General features: G+C 38.6%; 1 protein-coding gene across 5 annotated transcripts in view; it reads left to right on the forward strand.

Moving 5' to 3' along the window:
- Nucleotides 1–24,118, forward strand: part of RANBP3L (RAN binding protein 3 like) — a 54,968-nt gene that overhangs the window by 6,889 nt on the left and 23,961 nt on the right. For 4 of the 5 annotated variants that reach the window (XM_019983165.2, XM_070774757.1, XM_070774755.1 and 1 more), the window contains 3 exons: nucleotides 20,490–20,548; nucleotides 21,220–21,259; nucleotides 21,760–21,837. In XM_019983165.2, the coding sequence (XP_019838724.2) occupies nucleotides 20,490–20,548; nucleotides 21,220–21,259; nucleotides 21,760–21,837 (177 nt within the window). The remainder of the gene's footprint in view (nucleotides 1–20,489; nucleotides 20,549–21,219; nucleotides 21,260–21,759; nucleotides 21,838–24,118) is intronic. The other variant, XM_070774758.1, reaches the window with a different exon arrangement.

A 24,118-nucleotide genomic window follows, 5' to 3' on the forward strand; every position in this document is an offset into this window, starting at 1 on the left:
CATCAGTCCTTCCAAAGAATATTCACAACTGATTTCCTTTAGGATGGATTGGTTGGATCTCCTTGCAGTCCAAGGGACTCTCAAGAGTCTCCTCCAACATCACAGTTCAAAAGCATCAAAGCTTTGGTGTTCAGCTTTCTTTATGGTCCAACTCTCACATCCATACGTGACTACTGGAAAAACCATTGCTTTGACTAGACAGCCCTTTGTTGGCAAAGTAATATCTCTGTTTTTTAATATGCTGTCCAGGTTGGCCATAGCTTTTCTTCCAAGGAGGAAGCATCTTTCAATTTCATGGCTGCAGTCACCATCTGCAGTGATTTTGGAGCCCCCAAAAATAGTCAGCCACTGTTTCCACTGTTTCCCTATCTATTTGCCATGAAGTCATGGGACTGGTTGCCATGATCTTAGTTTTCTGAATGTTGAGCTTTAAGCCAACTTTTTCACTCTCCTCTTTCACTTTCATCAAGAGGTTCTTTAGTTCTTCTTCGCTTTCTGCATAAGGATGGTATCATCTGTGTATCTGATGTTATTGATATTTCTCCTGGTAATCTTGATTCCAGCTTGTGCTTCTTCAGTCCAGCATTTCGCATGATGTACTCTGTATATAAGTTAAGTGAGCAGGATCACAATATATAGGCTTGACGTATTCCTTTTCCTATTTGGAACCAGTCTGTTGTTCCACGTCCAGTTCTAACTGTTGCTTGTTGACCTGCATACAGATTTCTCAGGAGGCACATAAGGTGGTCTAGTATTCCCATCTCTTGAAGAATTTTCCACTGCTTGTGATCCACACAGTCAAAGGCTTTGGCATAGTCAATAAAGCAGAAGTGGATGTTTTTCTGGAACTCTCTTGCTTTTTCAATGATCCAACTGATGTTGGCAATTTGATCTCTGGTTCTTCTGCCTTTTCTAAATCCAGCTTGAACATCTGGAAGTTCATGGTTCACATACTGTAGAAGCCTGGCTTGGAGAATTTTGAGCATTACTTTGCTAGCATGTGAGATGAGTGCAACTGTGTGGTAGTTTGAGTATTCTTTGGCATTGCCTTTCTTTGGGATTGGAATGAAAATGGGTATATATGTCATTTCTTTTCCAGTCCTATGGCCACTGCTGAGTTTTCCAAATTTGCTGGCATATTGAGTGCAGCACTTTCACAGCATTATCTTTTAGGATTTGAAATAGCTCAACTTGAATTCCATCACCTCCCCTAGCTTTGTTCATTGTGAGGCTTCCTAAGGCCCATTTGACTTCACATTCCAGGATGTCTGGCTCTAGTCCAGTGATCACAACGTCATGATTATCTGGGTCATGAAGATCTTTTTTGTATCATTCTTCTGTGTATTGTTGCCACCTTTTCCTAATATCTTCTGCTTCTGTTAGGTCCATACAGTTTCTGTCCTTTATTGTGTCCATTTTTGCATGAAATGTTCCCTTGTTATCTCTAATTTTCTTGAAGAGATCTCTAGTCTTTCCCATTCTGTTGTTTTCCTCTATTTCTTTGCAGTGATCACTGAAAAAGGCTTTCTTATCTGTCCTTGCTATTCTTTGGAACTCTGCATTCAAATGGGCATATCTTTCCTTTTCTCCCTTGCCTTCGCTTCTCTTCTTTTCTCAGCTATTTGTAAGGCCTCCTCAGAAAACTACTTTGCCTTTTTACATTTCTTTTTTTGGGGGGATGGTCTTCATCACTGCCTCCTGTACAATGTCATGAACCTCTGTTCATAGTTCTTCAGGCATTCCATCAGATCTAATCCCTTGAATCTGTTTGTCACTTCCACTGTATAATCATAAGGGATTTGATTTAGGTCATACCTGAGTGGTCTAGTGGTTTTCCCTACTTTCTTCAATTTAAGTCTGAATTTGGCAATAAGGAGTTCATGATCTGAGCCACAGTCAGCTCCCGGTCTTGTTTTTGCTGACTGTATAGAAGCTCTATACAGTCTTTGGCTGCAAATAATATAATCAATCCGATTTTGGTGTTGACCATCTGGTGATGTCCATGTGTAGAGTCTTCTCTTGTGTTGTTGGATTATTGTGGATTATTATTGTTATTGTGGATTATTATATAATGTTGTGGACTATTATTCAGACTGAAAAAGGAAGCAAATTCTGATACTTGCTACAACATAGATTATTCTTGAGGATATTATGCTAAGTGAAATAAGCCAGTCACAAAAAGACAAATACTGTATGATTCCACTAATATGAGATTTGTAGAGTTGTTTAAATTCATAAAGACATAAAGTAGAATAGGAATTGCCAGAGGCTTAGGCAGTGGCAGGAGGACGGGTTAGTGGGAAGTCACTGAACTGAACTGATCATCATTAAGGACAGTCTCAGCTTTGCAAGGTGAAAGAATTCTGGAGATCGTTTATACAACAATGTGAAAAAAGTTAAAACTACTGCACTGTATACTTAAAACCAGTTAAGATGGTACATTTTATGGTATGTGTATTTTACCAAAATTTTTTAAAAAAACTATGACTTTTCAAAGCCATCCCTAATTACATTTCTGAAGTTAGACTTAAAAAAAAAAAGCAAGTAAAAATAAACGAAAAAAACCAACTCATTTTTCTACTTCTAAAACCAAAGTTCGGGGGAAATATTCCACTTCCCAAAAGTTATTTCTTTGAAAATATTAATACAGCTAATAAAATCCTAACTAGATTTACCAATAAAAAAGAGACAAAAACATATCGGGAATGATATGGAGTGTCCTTATAGGTCCTTCAAATATTAGAAGGATAATAAGGGAATATTATAAACAACACCGTGCCAAAAAGATGCAGAAAAAACATAATCAAAATTCAACATCATGTAAAAATTTTAAAAGGATTTGGAATGGAAAGGAACTTTTTCAACCAAATAAAGAACTTTACAAAAACCAACAGCTAACATCATACTTTTAAGAGAAAGGCTGAACACCTTCCTGCTAAGACCAGAAGAAAACAAAGATACCCATTGTAATCCCTACTACTCAGCATCATACTGAAGGTCCTAGAGAGTGTACTAAGCTAAAAAGAAAACAAAGGCTTACATATTGGAAAGAAAGAGATAAAACATTTTTTATTCACAGACAAGTGATAGTCCATGTAGAAAAATCCTTGGGAATCTACCTCTACCCCCCAAAATACTAGAATAAATGACTTCACGAGGTCACAGGATAACGGGATAAAAGTCAGTATTTCTATATATTAGCCAAGAATAATTGGCTAAAAAAGGAATAATTGGCTAAACCTTAGTTGCAAAGAGATGAAATTGCAGATAAAGATTTGTGCATGTGTGTTTTTATAAGCCGAGAATGGATGAGACATATGCCAGTGCCACAGACTATAAGACCACAAGACCAACTTTGTTATAGGGACCTTCATTCTCAATCTTTGGCATTATGTGCCATTTTTCTTTTTGAAAATTGAGTAAGCTAAAATTAATTAGTAGAAGTGATTGTTTTGATACTGTGGTGAAACAAAATGGGTTTAGAGGGATTTGTGGAAAACAAACTTAAAGATCAGGAAAGAAAAAGAGAAAACAAATTTTACCCAAAAAAGACCATAATAGATGCAGCAAACTTCTTTCTATAATTGTGAACATTTCTCACGTTTTAAGGCTGAAGCTCAAGATGTAGTTCGTTACCTTGCTTGCATGACTCCACTTATATGAGGTACCTAGTGTAGTCAGATCCACAGAATCAGAAAGTAGAACAGTGGTTACCAAAGGCTGGTGGGGGCACTGGAATGGGGACTTTGCGTTTAACAGATATGGAATCTCAATTTGGGGTGCTGAAAAATTTCTTGAGATGTATGGTGGTGATAATAATATATTTTGAAAATACCTAATGCCACTGAACTGTATTTAAAATGACTAAGATGGTAAAATTTATGCTATGTATATTTTCCCACCATAAAAATGCTTTAAAAAAAGATGTCACATAATTATAATATTTCGTCTGATCCTTTTGTCTTGACTTGTCATAATAGCTCAATGATCATAAAAGCTTGAAGGAAAGAAAATGAATACATGTAAAGGATTGTTCTCAGTTTTGTTTTTTTTTTTTTAAGACTTTTGCAAATCATATTCATTTGAAAAGTGGGAGGTTTTTCTCCTGTGATCTTCTTTAGCACGAGGATCAAATGTTTCTGGGAAGGTTTACAAATTGCTACCTGGCCTTGACTTCTCTCAAACTTGTTCTGATACAGTACAGTGAGACCTTGAGTGCTGAACCACCCACAGGCAGCCCAGTATCCCTGCTCCATTTCTGTGCCCGAGGGGTCACAGGGCACTTCAGTTCTCACCAGCGGAAGGTGAAGGTGAATGCTGACCTCGGGGGATGCTTCTGCCAGTTCCCAGGAGGAGAATGGGGTCAGGGACTTCCAGGTTTGTGAGCAGGCTGGCAGCTCTGCTCCTTTCTTCTTGTTAGGCCTCCGAGGTCTTGTTCTCAGTGGAATAAGATCCATTTATTCCTGTGAAACGGGAAACAACAAGCCTTTTCTCCTGCTAGCTCAAAGGCTCAGGGCAAAGAGACGTACGTTTAAGGAAAAAACTTTGGGAATTGTAAGAAGTAGCAGTCAAGCCTCTCTATCCAGTCTTAGAGTCCATGGGGGAATTTAAAAATAGGGTGCTTCTGTACTGAAAAGGAACAGCTTCAGTTTATCTAGATTCAATCTATGCAGTGGCATTTCAGCCATGTTGACTATTAGTAGTCTTTGTAAAGAGTGATTTAATTACTACTAATATGATATTTTGTGTCAAAATCACCTATTCAATTTTAGCAGTGCAGAGAACACTAGAGAATTACTTAAAATTAACAGACACCATTTTAAACCTGTATAGTATTTATCTTCAATGTGGCATGAAACCCAGATTATATTTCCATTCCCTCCTTCCTCAGTAAAATGGAGAGACCCACTTCTAACATATGGAAGCATTTTCACACTGCAAGTTATTCTGAGGGGAAAATATGTGATTTATAAATGCTGTCAAATGCAATACGTATTTCCAAATGGCACTGAGTGGACTAGGAACATTGCAGGACACATTCTGCATCTTTATTACCCCAAGGGCAAAAAGGAAGGAAGGGTGGAGAGGAAGAGCCAGCAGCCCTTTCCGGCCTTGTCAATCCAGAGGGCGCACATTTGCTGCTGACAAACATATTCACGTCATTGAAGATGACAGGTAACCTGATCACAAAAGCTTACTTAGTCTATATTCTCTATGTAATATTTATAGATAAAATAACACCTTCAAATTATGGAGAAATTGGGTATGTTTTGCCAAAAGTAATGTATTCTTCTGAGTCATTTTTGCCAGTGGCTGAAAATAAAGTATTGACATGGAGGTTTTAAATTGCTAGGCTTACCATGCCATTTGCCTGCCCATATTCTCGAACAAACCTTTTAAAAGTCAGAATACAAACAGAAAATGGTAAGAGTAAGTGAAGCATCTTGCATGTTTACAGATGGCAAAACAGAAGTGCAGGAAGATACACATAGTCTGGGATGATAGATCGACCTGTCGCATAAAGACTACAGAAGCAGGAGGGCTACTGCAGCCCAGGTACATCACAGCATCAGAAGGAAAACTGTGAAGCAGACATTTAACTAAGCCAAGAGGGAGCCTTCCTTAGAGGAAAAACTGTGAGGTTTGGAGTCGGCTCTCATGTATTTTGGGGCTTCCTGGGTGATGCTAGTAGTAAAGAACTTGCCTGCCAATGCAGGAGACATAAGAGACCCAAGTTCAATCCCTGGGTCAGAAAGATTCCCTGGAAGAGGGCATGGCAACCCACTCCAGTATTCTTGCCTGGAGAAGTCCATGGACAGAGGACCCTGTGGGCTACAGTCCATAGGGTTGCAAAGAGTCGGACACGACTGAAGTGGCTTAGCACGCACACACACTCATGTGTTTTAGTCTAAGATTTCTGAGTACTAGCTGTGTGACCTTGTGTACATTTTGTAATTCTGAAACCTTAGTTCTCTCATGATCCAAGGGTCTAATAACTTACCTCTTGAGGGTTGTATCATGAAAGAGCTGCAGTTTACTGAGCATTTCTCACATGCCAGGTACTGGGCTTAGCATTTTACCTACATTACCTCATTTAATCCTTACAACTTTGTCAAGTCTTACTATCCCTATTTAATTACAGATGAGTAAATTTGGGCTCAGAGGGTCAAATGACCTGCCTTAGCTCACACAGTTAGTTGAGGAGATGGAAATTTAATTCAGTCTGGTTTTTGGCAAAGTTTAGGTTTTTAAAATACACTTCCTGCCACCAGAAGTCATTTACTTAGTCACCAAAGATTAATATACTTAAAAATGTTTTTTAACAGGTGAAGTGTGATGCAAACATACATTTTCACATTACACATATGCATAAAAGAAGCACCATGGGAGATCAGCAAGGTCTAACTTTTAGGTCATGTAAAGCTAAATATTTCAAAAGGCAAAAGGTTAAAAAATAGTCATGATATGCAAAAGCATGCCATATGGTACTGTTTTAAGAAGAAAGAAAAAGAAATAATTCAAAGAGTCATATTTTGACAGTGAAACAATAGTAAAATTTAATGGAGTATGCTGTGTAGGCTGTTGAAAACATCTGTTGGAAAACAAGAAGGTCTTCGTGCAACCATTCAACTCACTGATCACTCCCCAGTATAAAGCACACTGCACATGACGACCATGTCTTTTGGGATCCATTACAGAACCCTCAAAAATGTAAAGCCAGTTTCCTCCGTCATCACTGTATTTTGATCAACAGTGATATTGCCAGATGCTCTGTATCAAATGACCTAATGAATGTTCTCTGTTTCGTAAAATCTGTGAACTTCCATATTTATAATGACATTATGCATGCATGCTCAGTTGTGTCCAAGTCTTTGTGACCCAATGGACTATAACCTGCCAGGATCCTCTGTCCAGGCAAGAATTCTGGAGTGGTTTGCCATTTCCTTCTCCAGGGGATCTTCCCGACCCAGGAATGGGTCTTGTGTCTCCCACATCTTCTGCACTGCAGATGGATCCTTTACCAGGGAAGCCTTATAATGACAATAGTGAAGTAAATGATTTTAAGAAATGAGAATTTGCCTTCAACTGAATTGTTTCTGCTGCAAATCTCCATATTCTAAAATGCAAATGAAACCAAGTTGCTGGCCATAGCCCACTGTCACATATAACTGGATTATAAACTAAGCAGAATGATTTGGTGTTGAGGTTGGGGTGAGGTGTTTCAGGGCCTTGGGCCTACCTCCAGAAGGGTAGTAAGGTCTCTGTGTGATACAATCTCTGGTTCTTTTTGGTTCTGGCTCATATCAGATACTTTATTTTTATGTCTTGGTTTTTCAAAACCAATCTGTGTCTATATTTAGACCAACATACAAACCAGGCAACAGGAGAATGGGGCAGCAGAGGATGAGATGGTTAGATAGCACCACCAACACAGTGGACATGAGTTTGAACAAACTCCGGGAGATAGTGAAGGACAGGAAAGCCTAGCGTGCTGCAGTCCATGGGGTCGCAAAAAGTCAAACATGACTTAGTGACTGAACAATGGCAACAACACAAACCAGTGGAGAAAAGAGTCTAAAGTCTTTGGAATTTACAATGAATGAATCTCTTGAAGATTAGCAGCATAAAAGCAGATGAATTCAGAAAGTGTGATGGATTTGACAAAGTTCTTGGTGGTAATGGTTGTTTTCAGTGGGTTGAGAGAGAGTTTTCTCATCTTCTTCTCCAATGTCCTTTTTAGAATGCCCCATTCTGAAAATGAGTCATTCATCAGCGTGGTATTGATGAGAAAAAGAATAGCTTCCTTTGTTTTATTCCTTTTTCTCAAGTGTGTGCTCACAATGAATCAAAAAGTGTTAGATTTCTTAGAGCAGGCAGTTTATAACTCCATTTCCAACAAAAATCTAGAATAGTTCAAAAAATTCACAACTGGGTTGAAAAGAGCCAGTATTGTCTCCTTTTACTTGATATAATAATATACTCAGATGTTTAGTCATGTCTGACTCTTTGTGACCCCATAGACTGTAGCCTGCCAGGCTCCTCTGTTGATGGATTCTCCAGGCAAGAATATTGGAGTAGGTAGCCATTTCCTTCTAAAGAGGATCTTCCGTACCCAGGGATCAAACCTGGGTTTCCTGCATTGCAGGTGGATTCTTTACCAACTGAGCCACCAGGGAAGCTCCCTTTTACTTCACATACTGTATTTATTACAACATGCTTGCATTCATAGTACACAATTGATTATAACTTTAGCAGGGACGACCAGGCTGGAATTGTTTCAATAGCATCCATTTCTCTTGCATCTCAAGTTGAGCTGGTGCTTTGTGAGGTTTGGCTTGGCAATTTCGGGTATGAACCGCCTGTTTCCCTCTGGGGTCCTGATTATTTTACCTTCAAGTCAGTCAGTACAAAGCATCTGATAAAGAAGAATCAAGAGTGTCCTATCATAGTTAACAATGACTGTGGCTTTACCATCCCCTTTTGTAAAGACATATTTTAAAAAATATTTTGCTAGGTAATTTGTTATTCAGTTCATGGCTTTTGCATTTTTACAGAGTTCCTCCGTAGATAGCTAGAGGTAAGTACAGAATGTCTCATGACAAAGTTTCATTGTGAATTGGCACAGATTCCTTTTTCTTTTGGGGCTGTAAGTTGTCATTTGTTCAAACTATCTTATAATAATTTATTTAATATTTATAGATTTGAAGCTTTTTTAAAATCAAGATTGTGATTCAGACTTTCTACACCTCTTCTTCCTGAGGTTCCATACAGAGATTAAGATCACCTGCCATAATTTATCTTTATTCTACAAGATATTTTTATAGTTGAGACTTTAGATGTTTTAAATTCCTGTTGAAAAATCTTTGACAAAATGATTTTAATGTAGTTTACCCTTATGGCAGAAAGTGAAGAGGAACTCAAAAGCCTCTTGATGAAGGTGAAAGTGGAGAGTGAAAAAGTTGGCTTAAAGCTCAACATTCAGAAAACGAAGATCATGGCATCCGGTCCCATCACTTCATGGGAAATAGATGGGGAAACAGTGGAAACAGTGTCAGACTTTATTTTTGGGGGCTCCAAAATCACTGCAGATAGTGACTGCAGCCATGAAATTAAAAGACGCTTACTCCTTGGAAGGAAAGTTATGACCAACCTAGATAGCATATTCAAAAGCAGAGACATTACTTTGCCAACAAAGGTTCATCTAGTCAAGGCTATGGTTTTTCCTGTGGTCATGTATGGATGTGAGAGTTGGACTGTGAAGAAGGCTGAACGCCAAAGAATTGATGCTTTTGAAGTGTGGTGTTGGAGAAGACTCTTGAGAGTCCCTTGGACTGCAAGGAGATCTAACCAGTCCATTCTAAAGGAGATCAGCCCTGGGATTTCTTTGGAGGGAATGATGCTAAAGCTGAAACTCCAGTACTTTGGCCACCTCATGCAAAGAGTTGACTCATTGGAAAAGACTCTGATGCTGGGAGGGACTGGGGGCGAGAGAAGAAGGGGATGACAGGATGAGATGGCTGGATGGCATCACTGACTCGATGGACATGAGTCTGGGTGAACTCTGGGAGTTGGTGATGGACAGGGAGGCCTGGCGTGCTGCGATTCATGGGGTCGCGAAGAGTCGGACATGACTGAGTGACTGATCTGATCTGATGCTTTCAGGCTAAATTTTTTCTTTGCAGAAATAAGCATTTTAACATTTGGGACATTTAATAAACCCAAGCCAAAATATTTTCTAAACAAAAATTTCCTTTACTCAGATTTCAGACATATTATTAAAACAGAAGAGAGAAAATGCATCAGAGAGGAAATCATTCATTGTTTCAAGCAGAATATCTGAATGACTGATTTCAATATCCTAACTACAGACATTTCTTTTTAGGTCTTCAGTAGCCCTTGACTTCATCTTACACTGAATCAAAATAATCATAGTATGTGGTTTGAGTAGTAATTATTTTCTCATTCATTGTCAGGTTATTCAAAATGTCTGGAGCTTTAGTCACTAAACCTCTTGTAGGACTTGTAGACTCCCAAGAGTCTCCACTTCCATCTTCCTAGATTTGGTCTCAGTGGGCAGACACCTAGAGGTGCTCAAGAGGACTTTTCTTCAAACATGAGCACAAACCAGCTGTGGATTTTGTAAAAATGCAGATTCTGAGGCAGGAGGTCTGGAATGGGGCCCAAGAGCCCGCATTTCTAACAAGTCCCCAGCCAATGTTGCTGTCTGTATGGCCCACACTGTGACGAGCAAGGACCTCTAAAACTATCAATGGACCACGACCATGGCCTAAATTCTGAAACTTCCTGATATTAAAAAAAACAATTGGAGTGCAACAAGAAGAAGTGAGAAGAAAACCAGGGATAAGAATAAGGTGATAAGAGAAAGGAAAAGGAAAGAACTTTGAGGAACAATGAGAAAATTTCCCCAGAGCTAACAGGGTAGCTAGGTGACGGCAGTGTCATAGGACTGGAGGGGAGGAGGGCAGGGAAGCTAACCTTGAGTGTCTTCTGTGCAATCTGTGCTCTGACATATTACCATATGTTTAGGCATGCCTGTATACATATGGATGTATACACTTGGGTATGTGTAGGTGGTTTAGTCGCTCAGTCATGTCCGACTCTTGCGACTTCACAGACTGTAGTCTGCCAGGCTCCTCTGTTCATGGGATTTCCCAGGCAAAAATACTGGAGTGGGTTGCCATTTCCTTCTCCCAGGGATCCTCCCAACTTAGGGATCTAATCCGAATCTCCTGCTTTGCAGGCGGATTCTTTACTGACTGAGCCACCAGGGAAGCAGATATGTGTAGAGATGTGTGTGTATATGGCAGATGGATGGACAGAAATTCTGCCTTGCTCCAAAAAGGTTTGAAGAAGCTGTTCCAGGTAGTCACACAGGCACACATTGCTTCACTCTTCATTCATAAGAACCCTTTGAAAATATATACCAAGAGAGATGAGAGAGCTAAGCCGTGTGAAAGTGAAGTCGTTCAGTCATGTCCAACTCTTTGCGACCCCATGGACTGTAGCCTACCAGGCTCCTCCACCCATAGGATTTTCAAGGCAAGAGCACTGGAGTGGGTTGCCATTTTCTTCTCCAGGGGACCTTCCCGACCCAGGGATCGAACCCTGGTCTTCTGCATTGTAGGCAGACGCTTTTACCATCTGAGCCACCAGGGAAGTCCTTTTTTTTAAAGCACATCTCTAGGATTATCTGACTTCATAACTCCAAAATCCATGCTTTGAGCAGTTGAGAGAGCCAGACATGAGTAAAAGAGAAGAAGACAGTGACATAAAAGATAGTACTGGAGCTTGGGGTGAGACTGTGCACAGGAGAAGAAATGAGAAAAGAGGATGTGGCAGAGACACATGGGAAGATCCAGGAAGAAAAGGAGAGGAAAATGCAGGGCCCCAGTCCAAGTGGATAATTCCCCTAGTAGCAATTAGTGGTGACCTATTTGGCAATGCCCAGTCCTCCCAGGGGTATTGTTGCCACTGTCTTTCCTGCCAAGATTGTTTCCACAACCTTTTCGGCCCTAGTTGCATTAGCCTGGTTCTATTGGCACCCCACTCCAGTACTCTTGCCTGGAAAATCCCATGGACGGAGGAGCCTGGCAGGCTGCAGTAGATGGGATAGCTACGAGTCAGACACGAACTATGAGTCGGACACGAACTGAGCGACTTCACTCTCTCTTTTCACTTCCATGCATTGGAGGAGGAAATGGCAACCCACTCCAGTGTTCTTGCCTAGAGAATCCCAGGGATGGGGGAGCCTGGTGGGCTGCCGTCTATGGGGTCGCACAGAGTTGGGCACGACTGAAGCGACTTAGCAGCAGCAGCATCCAATCTGGAAAACTGAATTTTCACCTTAACTATTCTAAACTACCAAGCAAGATGAAGCAGTCTGCCAGATTCTAGGTGAGCGAAGCTATATAGCAGAAACCTGGGGCCCCTGGAGCTGCCTGCCCCCGTGCCCACTGGGATTCTCAGCCAAAGGCACTCTGTTCTGCCTCTTCCTTCTCTTTCAGATCTGCTTTTGGCTCAGTGGATACTTTCAAACCTCCTTCTTCGAGATGACTGAAAATCCTCCACTTACTTTTCTACATGAAATAGCTTTGTCAGAGTCGCTCAGTCGTGCCCGACTCTTTGCGACCCCATGGACTGTAGCCTACCAGGCTCCTCTGTCCATGGGATTCTCCAGAACCCACTGGAGTGGATTGCCATTTCCTTCTCCAGGGGATCTTCCCAACCCAGGGATCAAAGCCAGGTCTCCCGCATTGGAGGCAGACGCTTTAACCTCTGAGCCACCAGAGAAGCCCTTTTGTCAGAGACTGCTGCTGCTGCTAAGTCGCTTCAGTCGTGTCCAATTCTGTGCGACCCTGTAGATGGCAGCCCACCAGGCTCCACCATCCCTGTGATTCTCCAGGCAAGAACACTGGAGTAGGTTGCTATTTCCTTCTCCATGTCAGAGACTGAGTGCTAATTAAATATATTGGGGGGAAAAATGTAGAAAGAAGACCTTACAACTCACCCAAAACTTTGGGGAAAATGATGGTACACATTAGAATGGGGAGAAAAGGAATGTATATTTACTGTTAACACTCACCATATATTACCTTAGAATCCTGAAGAACAAAGTTCCCTCATTAGGCATCATGCACAAGATTGCATTCTTGTTTGGAGATGTGAAGGAGTGTTTTGAACGGAGGTGAAGGACAAATACATAAAATACCTTTCAATAGATTAGACAGCTTTATGAAGAGCAGATCTTTAGTCATTCAGAGGTTTTTATTGCACTCTGAACCCAGTGAATCCGTCTTGCTCACACCTTTATTTCCATATATTTCTATGCAAAGAACAGTTAGATCCAAGAAATAAGATACTGGATGCTTGTTAAGCAATATAACTCAATAAGAATTCTATCATTGGTCAGGAGCTTGAGAATTGTCCTTCAATCATGGGTGTTTGACACTATGGTAGAAAAAAATTATTTTTAAATTTAGTTTTTCTTTTTCCAAAGTTATATATATATATATATATATATATATATATATATATATATATTCATGTGGTTTAAGGAACCAAATAGTCCTACAAGACTTTTCTAGAAAAAAAAATTGCAATCTCCCTTGCTCCTTTCTCTACCTTTTTTCTGGGTCCCCGAAGTAACAGCATCCAACTCACAGCCATCTTTTGTATTAACCTCCATATAACCAGGGCTTTTCTGATAACTCCGTTGGTAGAGAATCTGCCTGCAATGCAGGAGACCCCAGTTCAATTCCTGGGTTGGGAAGATACCCTGGAGAAGGCATAGGCTACCCATTCTAGTATTCTTGGGCTTCCCTTGTGGCTCAACTGGTAAAGAATCTGCCCGCAAGGTGGGAGACATGGGTTTGATCCCTGGGTTGGGAAGATCCCCTGGAGAAGGGAAAGGCTACCCACTCCAGTATTCTGGCCTATAACCAAGTACCAGGCATTTAGTTCTACCTCTTTATATTTATACATCTATTTTTAATACCTCTTTTTAAAATTTTAATACCTCTTTATATTTATGTTTAAGTGCTAGTGGTTTGAAACTATGGAAGCATTTAGGTTCCTTTCATAGATTTCTCTGACCCCTTCAACTACTACCACCAACACATGTACACTTTTCATTCCCCCATCTTCCCAAAATCATTATATTAGAAGTTTGATTACATCAATATTCAGTATTCACATCACTGTAACCGTGTAATATATTTTGATTACTTTTCTTTTACTGCTCAACTTTTTGTTTTCTCTAGATTTAATAATTGTGTCATCATTTTCTTTTGTTTTCTTAGTTCTCCACATACTAGTTGCCAGTCAATCCCCAAACTTTCTTCAAATGATATAAATATCATTTCAAAATATTCAGTTACTTGAGATATTCAATTGCTTTTAGCTCCATCTTTTTGGAGACTTCTTTTCTAGCATTGCTTCAGGGACCTCCCCCACTGTGGACTGATTTTTCTCTGCCATTGGTGTACTGTGGTCGTTCTGGGCTATCCTCTCGCCATTTTCCTAGCGGTTGCCTTCATCTCTTTTTGAGTTGGTGCCCCTGTTTCTTGGTTCCTTAGTTTACCAGCTCTTTTTGGTAAAGCACCTCCTTTGGAGGCATCTCCTTTGGAGACCAGGTGTATATGGAATACATATGTATATTTGAGAGCTTACAGTTGGAAATGTTTTTATCATGTCATTACACTTAATCAATACTTTGTATTAGCACATAGTTTTAGATTGGAAATCTTTTCAGAGTGTTAAAAGCATTGCTCCTTTGGTTTCTTATTTTAAAATTTTTTATTGGAATATAGTTGCTTTACAATGTTGTGTTAGTTTCTGCTGTACAGCAAAGTGAATCAGCTGTGCATCTACATATATCCCCTGCTTTTAAAATTTCCTTCCCATTTAGGTCACCACAGAGCATTGAGTAGAGTTCCCTGTGCCGCATAGTAGGTTCTCACTAGTTACCTATTTTATACATAGTATCAAGTGTTTCTCTGGAGAAGAGAATGGCAACCCACTCCAGTATTCTTGCCTGGAGAATCCCCTGGACAGAGGGGCCTGGGGGCTACAGTCCATGGGGTCACAAAGAGTCGGACATGACTAGCGACTAACACCGCTACTGCCAAGCGTTTATATGTCAATCCCAGTCGACCAGTTCCTCCCATCCTCCTGCCTTTTCCCTTTGGTATTCATACATATTCCTACATCTGTGTCTCTATTTCTGCTTTGTAAATAAAATCACCGATACCAATTTTTTACAGGATTGTTGTTGTGACTCCGAAAGTCATTCTGGCACCTGACTCTTTGTATGTGACTTTACTCCCTTCTCCGTGCCAATGAGACCTTCTCTTTGTAGTGTTCTAAGATTTCATAGGTATTGTTCTGTCTTCATGTATTGTTCTAAGTATTTATTGGCTCTTTCAAACTGGAAACCTAGGTCTTTTGATTTGGGGGAATTTTAATGATTTATTTGTTGATGATTTCATCCCATCTTTTTCCTCTATTCTCTTTCTCTAGAGCTTCTATTAGGTATTGAAGTGGTTCTTGGATTGATCATCTGAGTTTTCTTATATATTCTCATATTTTTCATTTCTGTTCTTGTGCTCTGCGATCTGGGGTATTTACACAATTATATTCTCCAAATCTATTGATTTTTTAAGTCGGTATTGATTCTTTTGATACATATTTTAAAGTCTAAATTTCTAAAAGCTTATTCTTGCTCTGTGTTGCTTTTTCTAAAAAAATAGTATTCTGATTTTGCTTCATGGATGTTTCATATTTGTGAAAATATTAATTATATGCATATTACACCTATAATTTTAAAATATATATTATGTATGAAAATAAATTATATACATATAATTTTATAAAATATACCTTAAGCTCTCTGTCTAGTCTTTTCCCTCCAATTTCCTTTCCTCCTGTTCACTCAATCACTGAATTTTTGTGTCTGGTGATGCTTGATTACCTGCTTGTATTTAAGAAAGGGGCGCTCACTAAAAAGCTCATTGGTGGCTATGTGCACTTGAATTGGGGACTCATCATCTGGTTTGATCTTTCACCAATAAACCCCCTTGTCAGTATCTTTTGTTCCTCTTCTTTGGGGTTAGTCAGACCCTCCAGAGAAGAATCTTATAATTTCCTGACTAAAGGAAGTAAACCTGGCTGCTACCGTTCTGTGAGATAAGTAGAGAGTACTCAGAACTTTAATATTTTGTATGCATGATAGGCAGAATAACAACCCCCTAAAGATGTCAATATCCTAATGCCCAGAACCTATAAATGTGTACCTTATATGGCAAAAGAAACCCAGTGGATGTTAAGGATCTGAGATGGGGGGATTATCTTAGATGATTTGCATAGGCACACTGCCATCACAAAGGTCATCATAGGACAAAGAAGGAGGTGACTGTCAGAGTCACAGAAGGAGATACGACAGTAGAAGCAGACGTTGGAGTGATGCAGGGCCACAGGTCAAGATATGAGGCGGCCTCTAGAAGCTAGAAAAGGAAAGGACATGGAGTCTTTCCCGAACTTTCCCGAACAGAAGGAACACAAACCTGCTGGCCCAGTGTAGACTTCTGGCCTCCAGAACTTTAAGATTATAAATTTGTATTGTTTTCAAGAACTAGGAGTGTCCTAATTTGCTATAGCAACAGCAGGAAACTAACAGAGTATGTAAACTTTCACCTAATGCCCATCTTTTCATTATAGAACCTCCACTTTAAGCTTTGTCTGCTGTTTCATCTTTTCTAGGGAGGAACCCCTGAGTCTTCTGCTTGAGTGAGAGGGAGACAGTTGCTTGGTTCTCAAATAGACAAAACTACTTCCTATTTTCAGCCAATTTTCACTTCTGCTTCCAGAAATATTCAATGATACCCATCCTTGGACTTTTGGTGGCTCTGTGGGGACTCAGCCAGCTTGCTTCTTTAGTAGTCCCACAGCTGGCTTAAGGGTATCACTTATTCTTCTACTTTATAGCTTCCAAAATTCTGTCACTATTATTTGCCTTCAGTTTTCCTTGTCTTTGTGGTACCTCTCCTCCCTGCTCTCTGGTTCCCCAACCAAAAAAAATTACCCAAGCCTTTATTATTGTTTCATTGTGATTTCTGACATGGTAGAGATACATATGCATGATCAGTCAACATTGACAAGGTTAAAAAAATGTAAGTGCTATGATTTTATGCTGATTTTTCCCTGGTGTGGTACTGGATGGTATGTATTATACACTGAGAACATAACATTGTGTTGGTAGAGTTGTAGGTATGTTAGTATGACCTGTGAGAGCTAAGAAAATGGATTTATGGGAGGGCGCTCTGGGTTTAAAGCCTTTTCTCACTTACTACTAGTGTGACTTTGAGCAAGTGGCTTAACGGAACCTCAGTTTCTTCATCTGAAAGTATCTGGAAACATGGTAGAAATCACATTTAATCCATAAATAAATTTAAAGAATTAATTTAGACAAGGTGACAGATAAACGTGCTAGGCCACAGTATTCCTCCATTGTGGAGCAGAAATACAAGTGAACTGAGATTGACTAAGTTACATAGATGGTACTTTCTGTGCTCCTCCTGAATGTAACAGGCTTCCCAGAGGGCTCAGTGATAAAGAATCTGCCTGCCAAGCAGGAGATGTAGGTTCGATCCCTGAGTCAGGAAGATCCCTTGGAGCAGGAAGTGGCAACCCACTCCAGTATTCTTGCCTGGAGAATTTCATGGACAGAGGAGCCTGGCAGACTACACAGCTCATGGGATCGCAAGGGGTTGGAGACAACTTTGGGACTAAACCATCACACTTCTGCATTACCAGTACTTAGTACAACATTTGTGGGATGAATGAATGTCTTCTCTTAATGAAGCATTTTAGAAAACAACAACGAATATAGGCATTCTTTAAATGCTACATGAACCTTAAAACAGGCAAAACAAAATTTTGTTAAATCTTTAAAATTTTTCTTCCCCATCTCCTTATTTTCATTCTCTTTAACAGAAGACTGTATTTTAAACTTTTATTCTATTTTCCTGAAAAAATCATGGATGTGAGATTAAGAAAGAGATAAAGAGCAATCTTGTCAGTTCTCCTCTAGAATTTGGACTAGCTCCTAGATTCCTTATTCCTCTCCCTCACTCCCTTCCCCCTCTGAGCCATTTTCTACACAGCAGGCAGAGTGATCTTCAAAAACAAAATATATATCAGAGTGAATCACTCCCCCACTTAAAATCTCTTATTGGCTTTCTGTCTTTCTTGGAATAAAAACAAAACTCCTTGGCACAAACTGCAAGGCTTTTCAAAATTCCATTTTCATCTTCAGACTCATCTTATACCAGTGTCCTCTCTCTCTTGCCTTGCAAAGTGTCTTGAATAAGTGGATTAATGAACAAGTGATCAATGAACACATTAGAAATAAAAAAGGATACAATTTAAAATATACCACTTTAAGGACCGTGATCTTATTTTCAAGTTTTCCTATTGGGTCAGTTTAGAAAATTGCTGTGAATCTAACAGCTTGATAAGTGTTTACTTTTAACTTTGTCTTTGGAGTCAAAGGACTGCCTTGGGAGAGGGGAAGAGAATCTAGATGGGAGAGGAGATAATTAACCTCCTTTCTAACTAATAGATAACTAACTAACAGGTAACTTTCTAACAGGTAACTAACCTGCTTTCTAACTAATGAGCTGGACAGTGTTAGGGAGAGAAGATGGCTACAGTAAGGCTAATAACCTTTCAGATAGACAATGTGTATCTAGTAAAAAAAAAGAAATATATATATATATATAATCAATAAATATTTGTTGATCTGATGAATAAAAATTGCCTTCCTACTTTACCATATGCCCTCCAAACTACAAGTAACCCAGTATAATTTCCTACTTAATGCTGCCACTGTAGATCACTTCTGCCTGTTTTTAGTTTTTTTTTTCTTTTGGGTAGAGGAAAAGTCAACTTAGTATTTGTTTAGAGTTAGGTCAAGTCATACTACTTTAAGGATGACTATCCTAAGTCCAATTTAGAAGAGGCCCACTTAGTATTCCAGTTTATAAGTATTCCACTACACATTCACAAAAACTATTTTCTTTCAAAGTCATTAGAGATCTCACTTCTTCAATCCAATGTAATGGCTGAAAAAGGACCCTGTTCTAAGAAAGAAGGAAGACTTGAGCTACAGTTTAATCTAGATGGCAATGCCAGTGTGTTGTGAGCATTTTCTGCTGCGGTTCACTTGGCTGCAAGGGCAGACAGCACAGAAGCACGTGTATAAAGAAGGTGAAGCTTATCTCGCTGGACTGAAAGAAGGTGCCCAAGTTCACAGGGGCCCAGGAGCTGGCAGTGGGTGGTCTGGCAGAGTTTTGACACACTATTATGGGATAAGATTGTGGGTAACTGGAGAGTCCCTTTCTGGCGTATAAAAGATATAATTATCTGGTAGTTCCTCGAAGTTCTTCAGCTAGACTTCTATTTATTCAGCCAGTGATGGAAAATTACCTCAGCTTCTATACCGGGACAACACATCAGTAATGGCTGCGGGAAGTCTAAAATGAGAAAACTTCTGAGATCATATTTAGGCTTATCCAGAAAGTGCAGTCATAAGTTAGCCTGTCAGCTGTGAGTTTTGGAATCAGGATTGGTGTCACGCCACGTATTGAATATCCTTTTTTTCAGGTTTTTTTTGGGTCTTGTCAAAATCTAAGTAATTATATCTAAAAATCCATTTAATTTTCACATAAGTACTGTTATAATCTTTTTTTGGGGGGATGAGGGGAGGGAAAAACTAAAGGTACAGGCATATTTTTTCCAAAAGTATATTGTCAATTACATGTGGAAATTATATTTGAACACATTCTTCCCTAACTCCAGAGCCCAAGCTTTTTACAACTATATAATCTTCCCTATGAATTTTAGAGTGCTGATATTTAATGCAGTCATCACTCACTTATGCCCTAGAGTGAATGAGTTCCTTTCTAGCATTACCTAAGATAGGAAAATACGAAAGATTAATGAGGTTGGAAGGGCTGAAGACAAAATACTTACTTTACAACACTGTTTAAAACTGATTCTTAGTCTAAATATTGAAAACATGACAGTATATATCTACTCTAGTCAAGGAAAGATGAGTTAATTCTGGATCATTTAAGTATATCTATACCATTTATGAATTTGAACTGTGGTGTTGGAGAAGACTCTTGAGAGTCCCTTGGACTGCAGGGAGATCCAACCAGTCCATTCTGAAGAAGAACAGCCCTGGGATTTCTTTGGAAGGAATGATGCTAAAGCTGAAACTCCAGTACTTTGGCCACCTCATGCGAAGAGTTGACTCATTGGAAAAGACTGTGATGCTGGGAGGGATTGGGGGCAGGAGGAGAAGGGGACGACAGAGGATGAGATGGCTGGATGGCATCGCTGACTCGATGGACGTGAGTCTGAGTGAACTCTGGGAGTTGGTGATGGACAGGGAGGCCTGGCGTGCTGCGATTCATGGGGTCGCAAAGATTTGGACACGACTGAGAGACTGATCTGATCTGATCTCTGATACCATTTATATTTGAGATCCAACCCAAGTAGAAGCACTATTTTCACATGTGATTTTTCATCCTTTGAAATTTTTTATTTAAAAGGTTAAAAATTTTTTTTATTTCATTGTTTATTTTGAAAAAGTGTTAGTCACTGTGTCATGATGAGTTTCTAAATGCAGGTAATTATATTTTGTTTTCCTTAAACACTTAAAAGGATGTTCTTTTAATGGAGTAATCTATTTATGGAAACATATTACTTTCCCCAAGTATTTCCTTCTGTAATTAACTGTTAAAATCATTTGTAAATATGCCAATTAAACCATTCATATAAAACAGTTTGGAGTTTACCCAAAGGCAGGGAAAAATACAAAACCAAAATATCTTCAAGTATTTTTAGTTGGTGTTAGAAATGTCGGTGTGTTGTTTGATTTCTTGCATGTTCTTTTTCTTTTACAGAAAAATCTGTCATTGCTCAACCAATATTTGTTTTTGAAAAGAGAGAACAAACTTTTAAGGTAAGGTCAAGTTACTTTTCTTTGTTTGATTTTTACTTTGACAAAGAAGACTGTATTTTGAGAAGCTAGCTGTACTAAATTATATCAATGCTGCATAAATTTATTCTTTTTCACATAGCAAGAGTTGTAACTGAGAATATTTACATAGTAGGGATTTACTAGTAGCAATTTGGCTGAAATGGGAAGCCAGAGACCTTATCCTGAAACTATGGATAACATAATATTTACCAAAATTATCTGTTTTTTTGGAGTGACTGGGAAGGGGGAGGGACTGAAAGAGATTAGAAGAGTTAGGGCTCATGATGGGTCCTGACCATTGACCTAGCTTAAAATGGATATAAAATAAGTTCAAAACTGCAATAATGATTCAAAAGAAATCTTAAGGACTCCATTTGCTTTTTTCAGCCTCATACTAAAAGCACTTGCTTTGAAAGACATGATAGTATTAGTAGCTTAACTAGTATTTTCTTGTTACTCATTATTGCTTATGGAGACAACTTATCCTGCTAACCCCCAAAACTAAAGAAAAACCCAACCCTTAGTGAGCCGCTTTTCCTAGCCTAGCTGAAAAGACCTTGCTTTTGAGAACTCTCTTATGAAGTGACAGGGTGGAAATGTGATTTGAAAATAGCAAACACTCAGCTCTCATTGGCAGCTTTGTTTCCTTCCAGAGACCTGCAGATGACATCCTATATGAAGCAGCAGAACGTGGTAATGACTTGTATCCTATATTTCAAAAGCAATCTTTTTATCAAGAAACAAGTAGGCAAAAACATTTTGGCATGTGGCACAGACTATATCAAATCTAATCATTTTTCTTGTTTTTAAGCACACAGATAGACTGGCTTTTGTTTTGAAAGATGACATATAGGTCCCTGAGAATATTATGTTAGCAATACTAAAAGCCTATGACTCTCCACTGCTTGTCCTCCAACCTTCCAAAAACATTCTCTATACAATTTCAGAATTTATATGTAATTTTTTGTCAAAGCAACTTGTTTCTAACTGTTTCACAGCAGGATGATATGCCTGTCAGTTTATAATGACCAAGCTATTAACCCCAATATTTAAAACTGAGTTTCAGGCATTAACATATTGTCAAACAATGATATATCTAGAGAAAAGGAAATTATATTTCTCCTCTCATATCATGGATTGAAACTAATTTGTTATTGCAATCAATTTTACCCTTCACATTGAATTTCTTACAGAATGCAATGAGTTTTCAAGAAAGCGTGTCCGGGCTTCATCTTTTACTTGGCATACTACAGATTCTCAGAACCAAGGAGGTAGGTATAGTCTGGGCTGTTGAGTGTTCACTGCTATGTGTACTCTGAGTGTGATACTACTAGGAAATTTTCAGACAGGTAATGTTTAAAAATATATCCATTGGATGGTGTTTCTAATATATTGTTATGTGAAAACAGCAGTCTATAGAATACAGTGAGTTATGATTTAAAATTTAACTTATCAACATTGGAAAAAAAACCAAAAGGACATAAGCCACAGTGTTAACAATGGTTATCGTAGATAAAATGGGATTACAAGTTATTTGAACACCCCCTCCCTTTGTATTTTGCTGTGTTCCCAAAGTTTCTGCATTACAGAAACTAGCTACAGAATTAGCTTTACAATTAGGGCAATCTGCTATTTCCTTCTAAGTAAGCCTCTCCTTAAACATATGTCTGCCTTTTAAAAAGACACTTTTTCTAAGAGCTTTATCATATGCTGTGTTTTGAATAAATCAGTAACTCAATTTGCCTCTCTACACTCCAAGCATTCTGGTGACTCCTTTTATGATGGATCACAGGCCCTCTTCTTGCCATGCAGCTGTTTATACGCATGTCTGTCTCCTCCACTGAGAGCTCCTTGAGGTCATCTTCATGCCTGACAGAGGGTCTCATACATGATGAGCATGCAAATATTTACTAAACTGATATCATCCTCACCAGAGGCACACTATTTTTAATCAATAAAGATGCAAAGATTTTTCTAAACTGATGACAAAGAAAATTTTCCAAAACAGCAAAAATCCAAATGAAAAGATAAACAAAACCCTATTGACTTCAGTTTGCAATCTGTTTTTAGCATCATCCTTGTCCCAGAAGTGACTAACATTGTCATCCTTCACGGACCTCCCAGCCTTCCCTCCTTCTGGGCCAGATAATAAAGAACTTCTTAGAACCTCAAGTCTGACACTCTGACTTTTCAAGATCCATTCTCATTCATGATAGGCTTTCTTTTTCAGCTACTGTAAAACATTGACATTTTAGTGGCAAATAAAATAGGGGTCTTAGCAAAGTATGCATGGATGCGTCCAAAAACATTCTCTGTACAATTTCAGAATTTGTATATAATTTTTTTTCAAAGCCACTTGTCAAAGACATCTGAATTCTAGCCCCACAAATCCACACAGTAGATCTGTTTATTTTGGTAGAAAATTTAAACTTTATAATGTTCTTTAGGATTTCATGTCTATGATAGCATTCTTTTATATAATACAGCCCTATAAAATAACTTGCTTTATTTTTCTTATTATTGTCCATCTATATGGTTTATAATATTTGTAGTACTCAAATATATAATGATGCTTAGATTCTCATTCTAAATTTTATGCTTTAAATTTATATTCTAAAGTTTAGGATATCATTCCTTTTGAATTTTTCACTAATTAAAATATTACTTCTTTTTATTTAAATTTTAATGCTTTGCTAAGTAAAACTATTTTATCATAATAAAATATTTGAAATGATTGAAACATGCTCTATGTCAAGATTATGATTTTTTTGTGTGTCTTTTTTTGAAAGTATGCAGTTCAGAAGCATTAAGTATATTCACATTTTTCTACAACCTATTTAATCTTTACATTTAAAAAAAAACCACCCTTAGTAACAAATTCAAATAGCACCTGAAGGTATAAAATGAAAAATTAAAGTCTCTTTGTCATTAGTTCCAAAAGAAATATGATTTGTAGTCTTGCATATTTTTGTTTTTACTGAACAACAAACTGCTTTTTCCAAGTTAAGCTTACCCACAAGAAATAGAAAATGTGAACTATTCACTTTCTTTTAATGGATTCTACCCAGGAATCATGTGAAACTAATGAATTTATATTCTTATTAACAATGCCAAGTGTGACTGGGAATCAATATGTCAGACACCCTTCAGATACAGAAGATATAGGTCCTAGTTCAATAAGCCCCATCTGTACCTGCCTGACAATTTACAGACATTAAGAGGAATAGGGGTTCTAATACCAGAGGATTTGTTTTGGTGTTATTTGTGCATAAAGCAAAGAGATGACTTTAAATTATCTGGATAATCGCTTCAATTCATTTTCCAAAAATCAGACACACATATGAAAAGGATGAATAAAATATTACCAAGCACCGTCACATTATATGTTGTGCAGAATGTTGGTGGTGTTGGAAGGAGACAAATGGTATAATTAGATGGTTCATTCAGTGTTATTTTCCACTTATAAAGATCATGCATGTGTGTGTGTGTGTGCTCAGTCGCTCAGTTACATCCGATTCTTTGTGACCCCATGGACTGTAGCCTCCCAGGGAG

The sequence above is a fragment of the Bos indicus genome, chromosome 20 (assembly GCF_029378745.1).
Source record: "Bos indicus isolate NIAB-ARS_2022 breed Sahiwal x Tharparkar chromosome 20, NIAB-ARS_B.indTharparkar_mat_pri_1.0, whole genome shotgun sequence".
NCBI lineage: Eukaryota > Metazoa > Chordata > Mammalia > Artiodactyla > Bovidae > Bos > Bos indicus.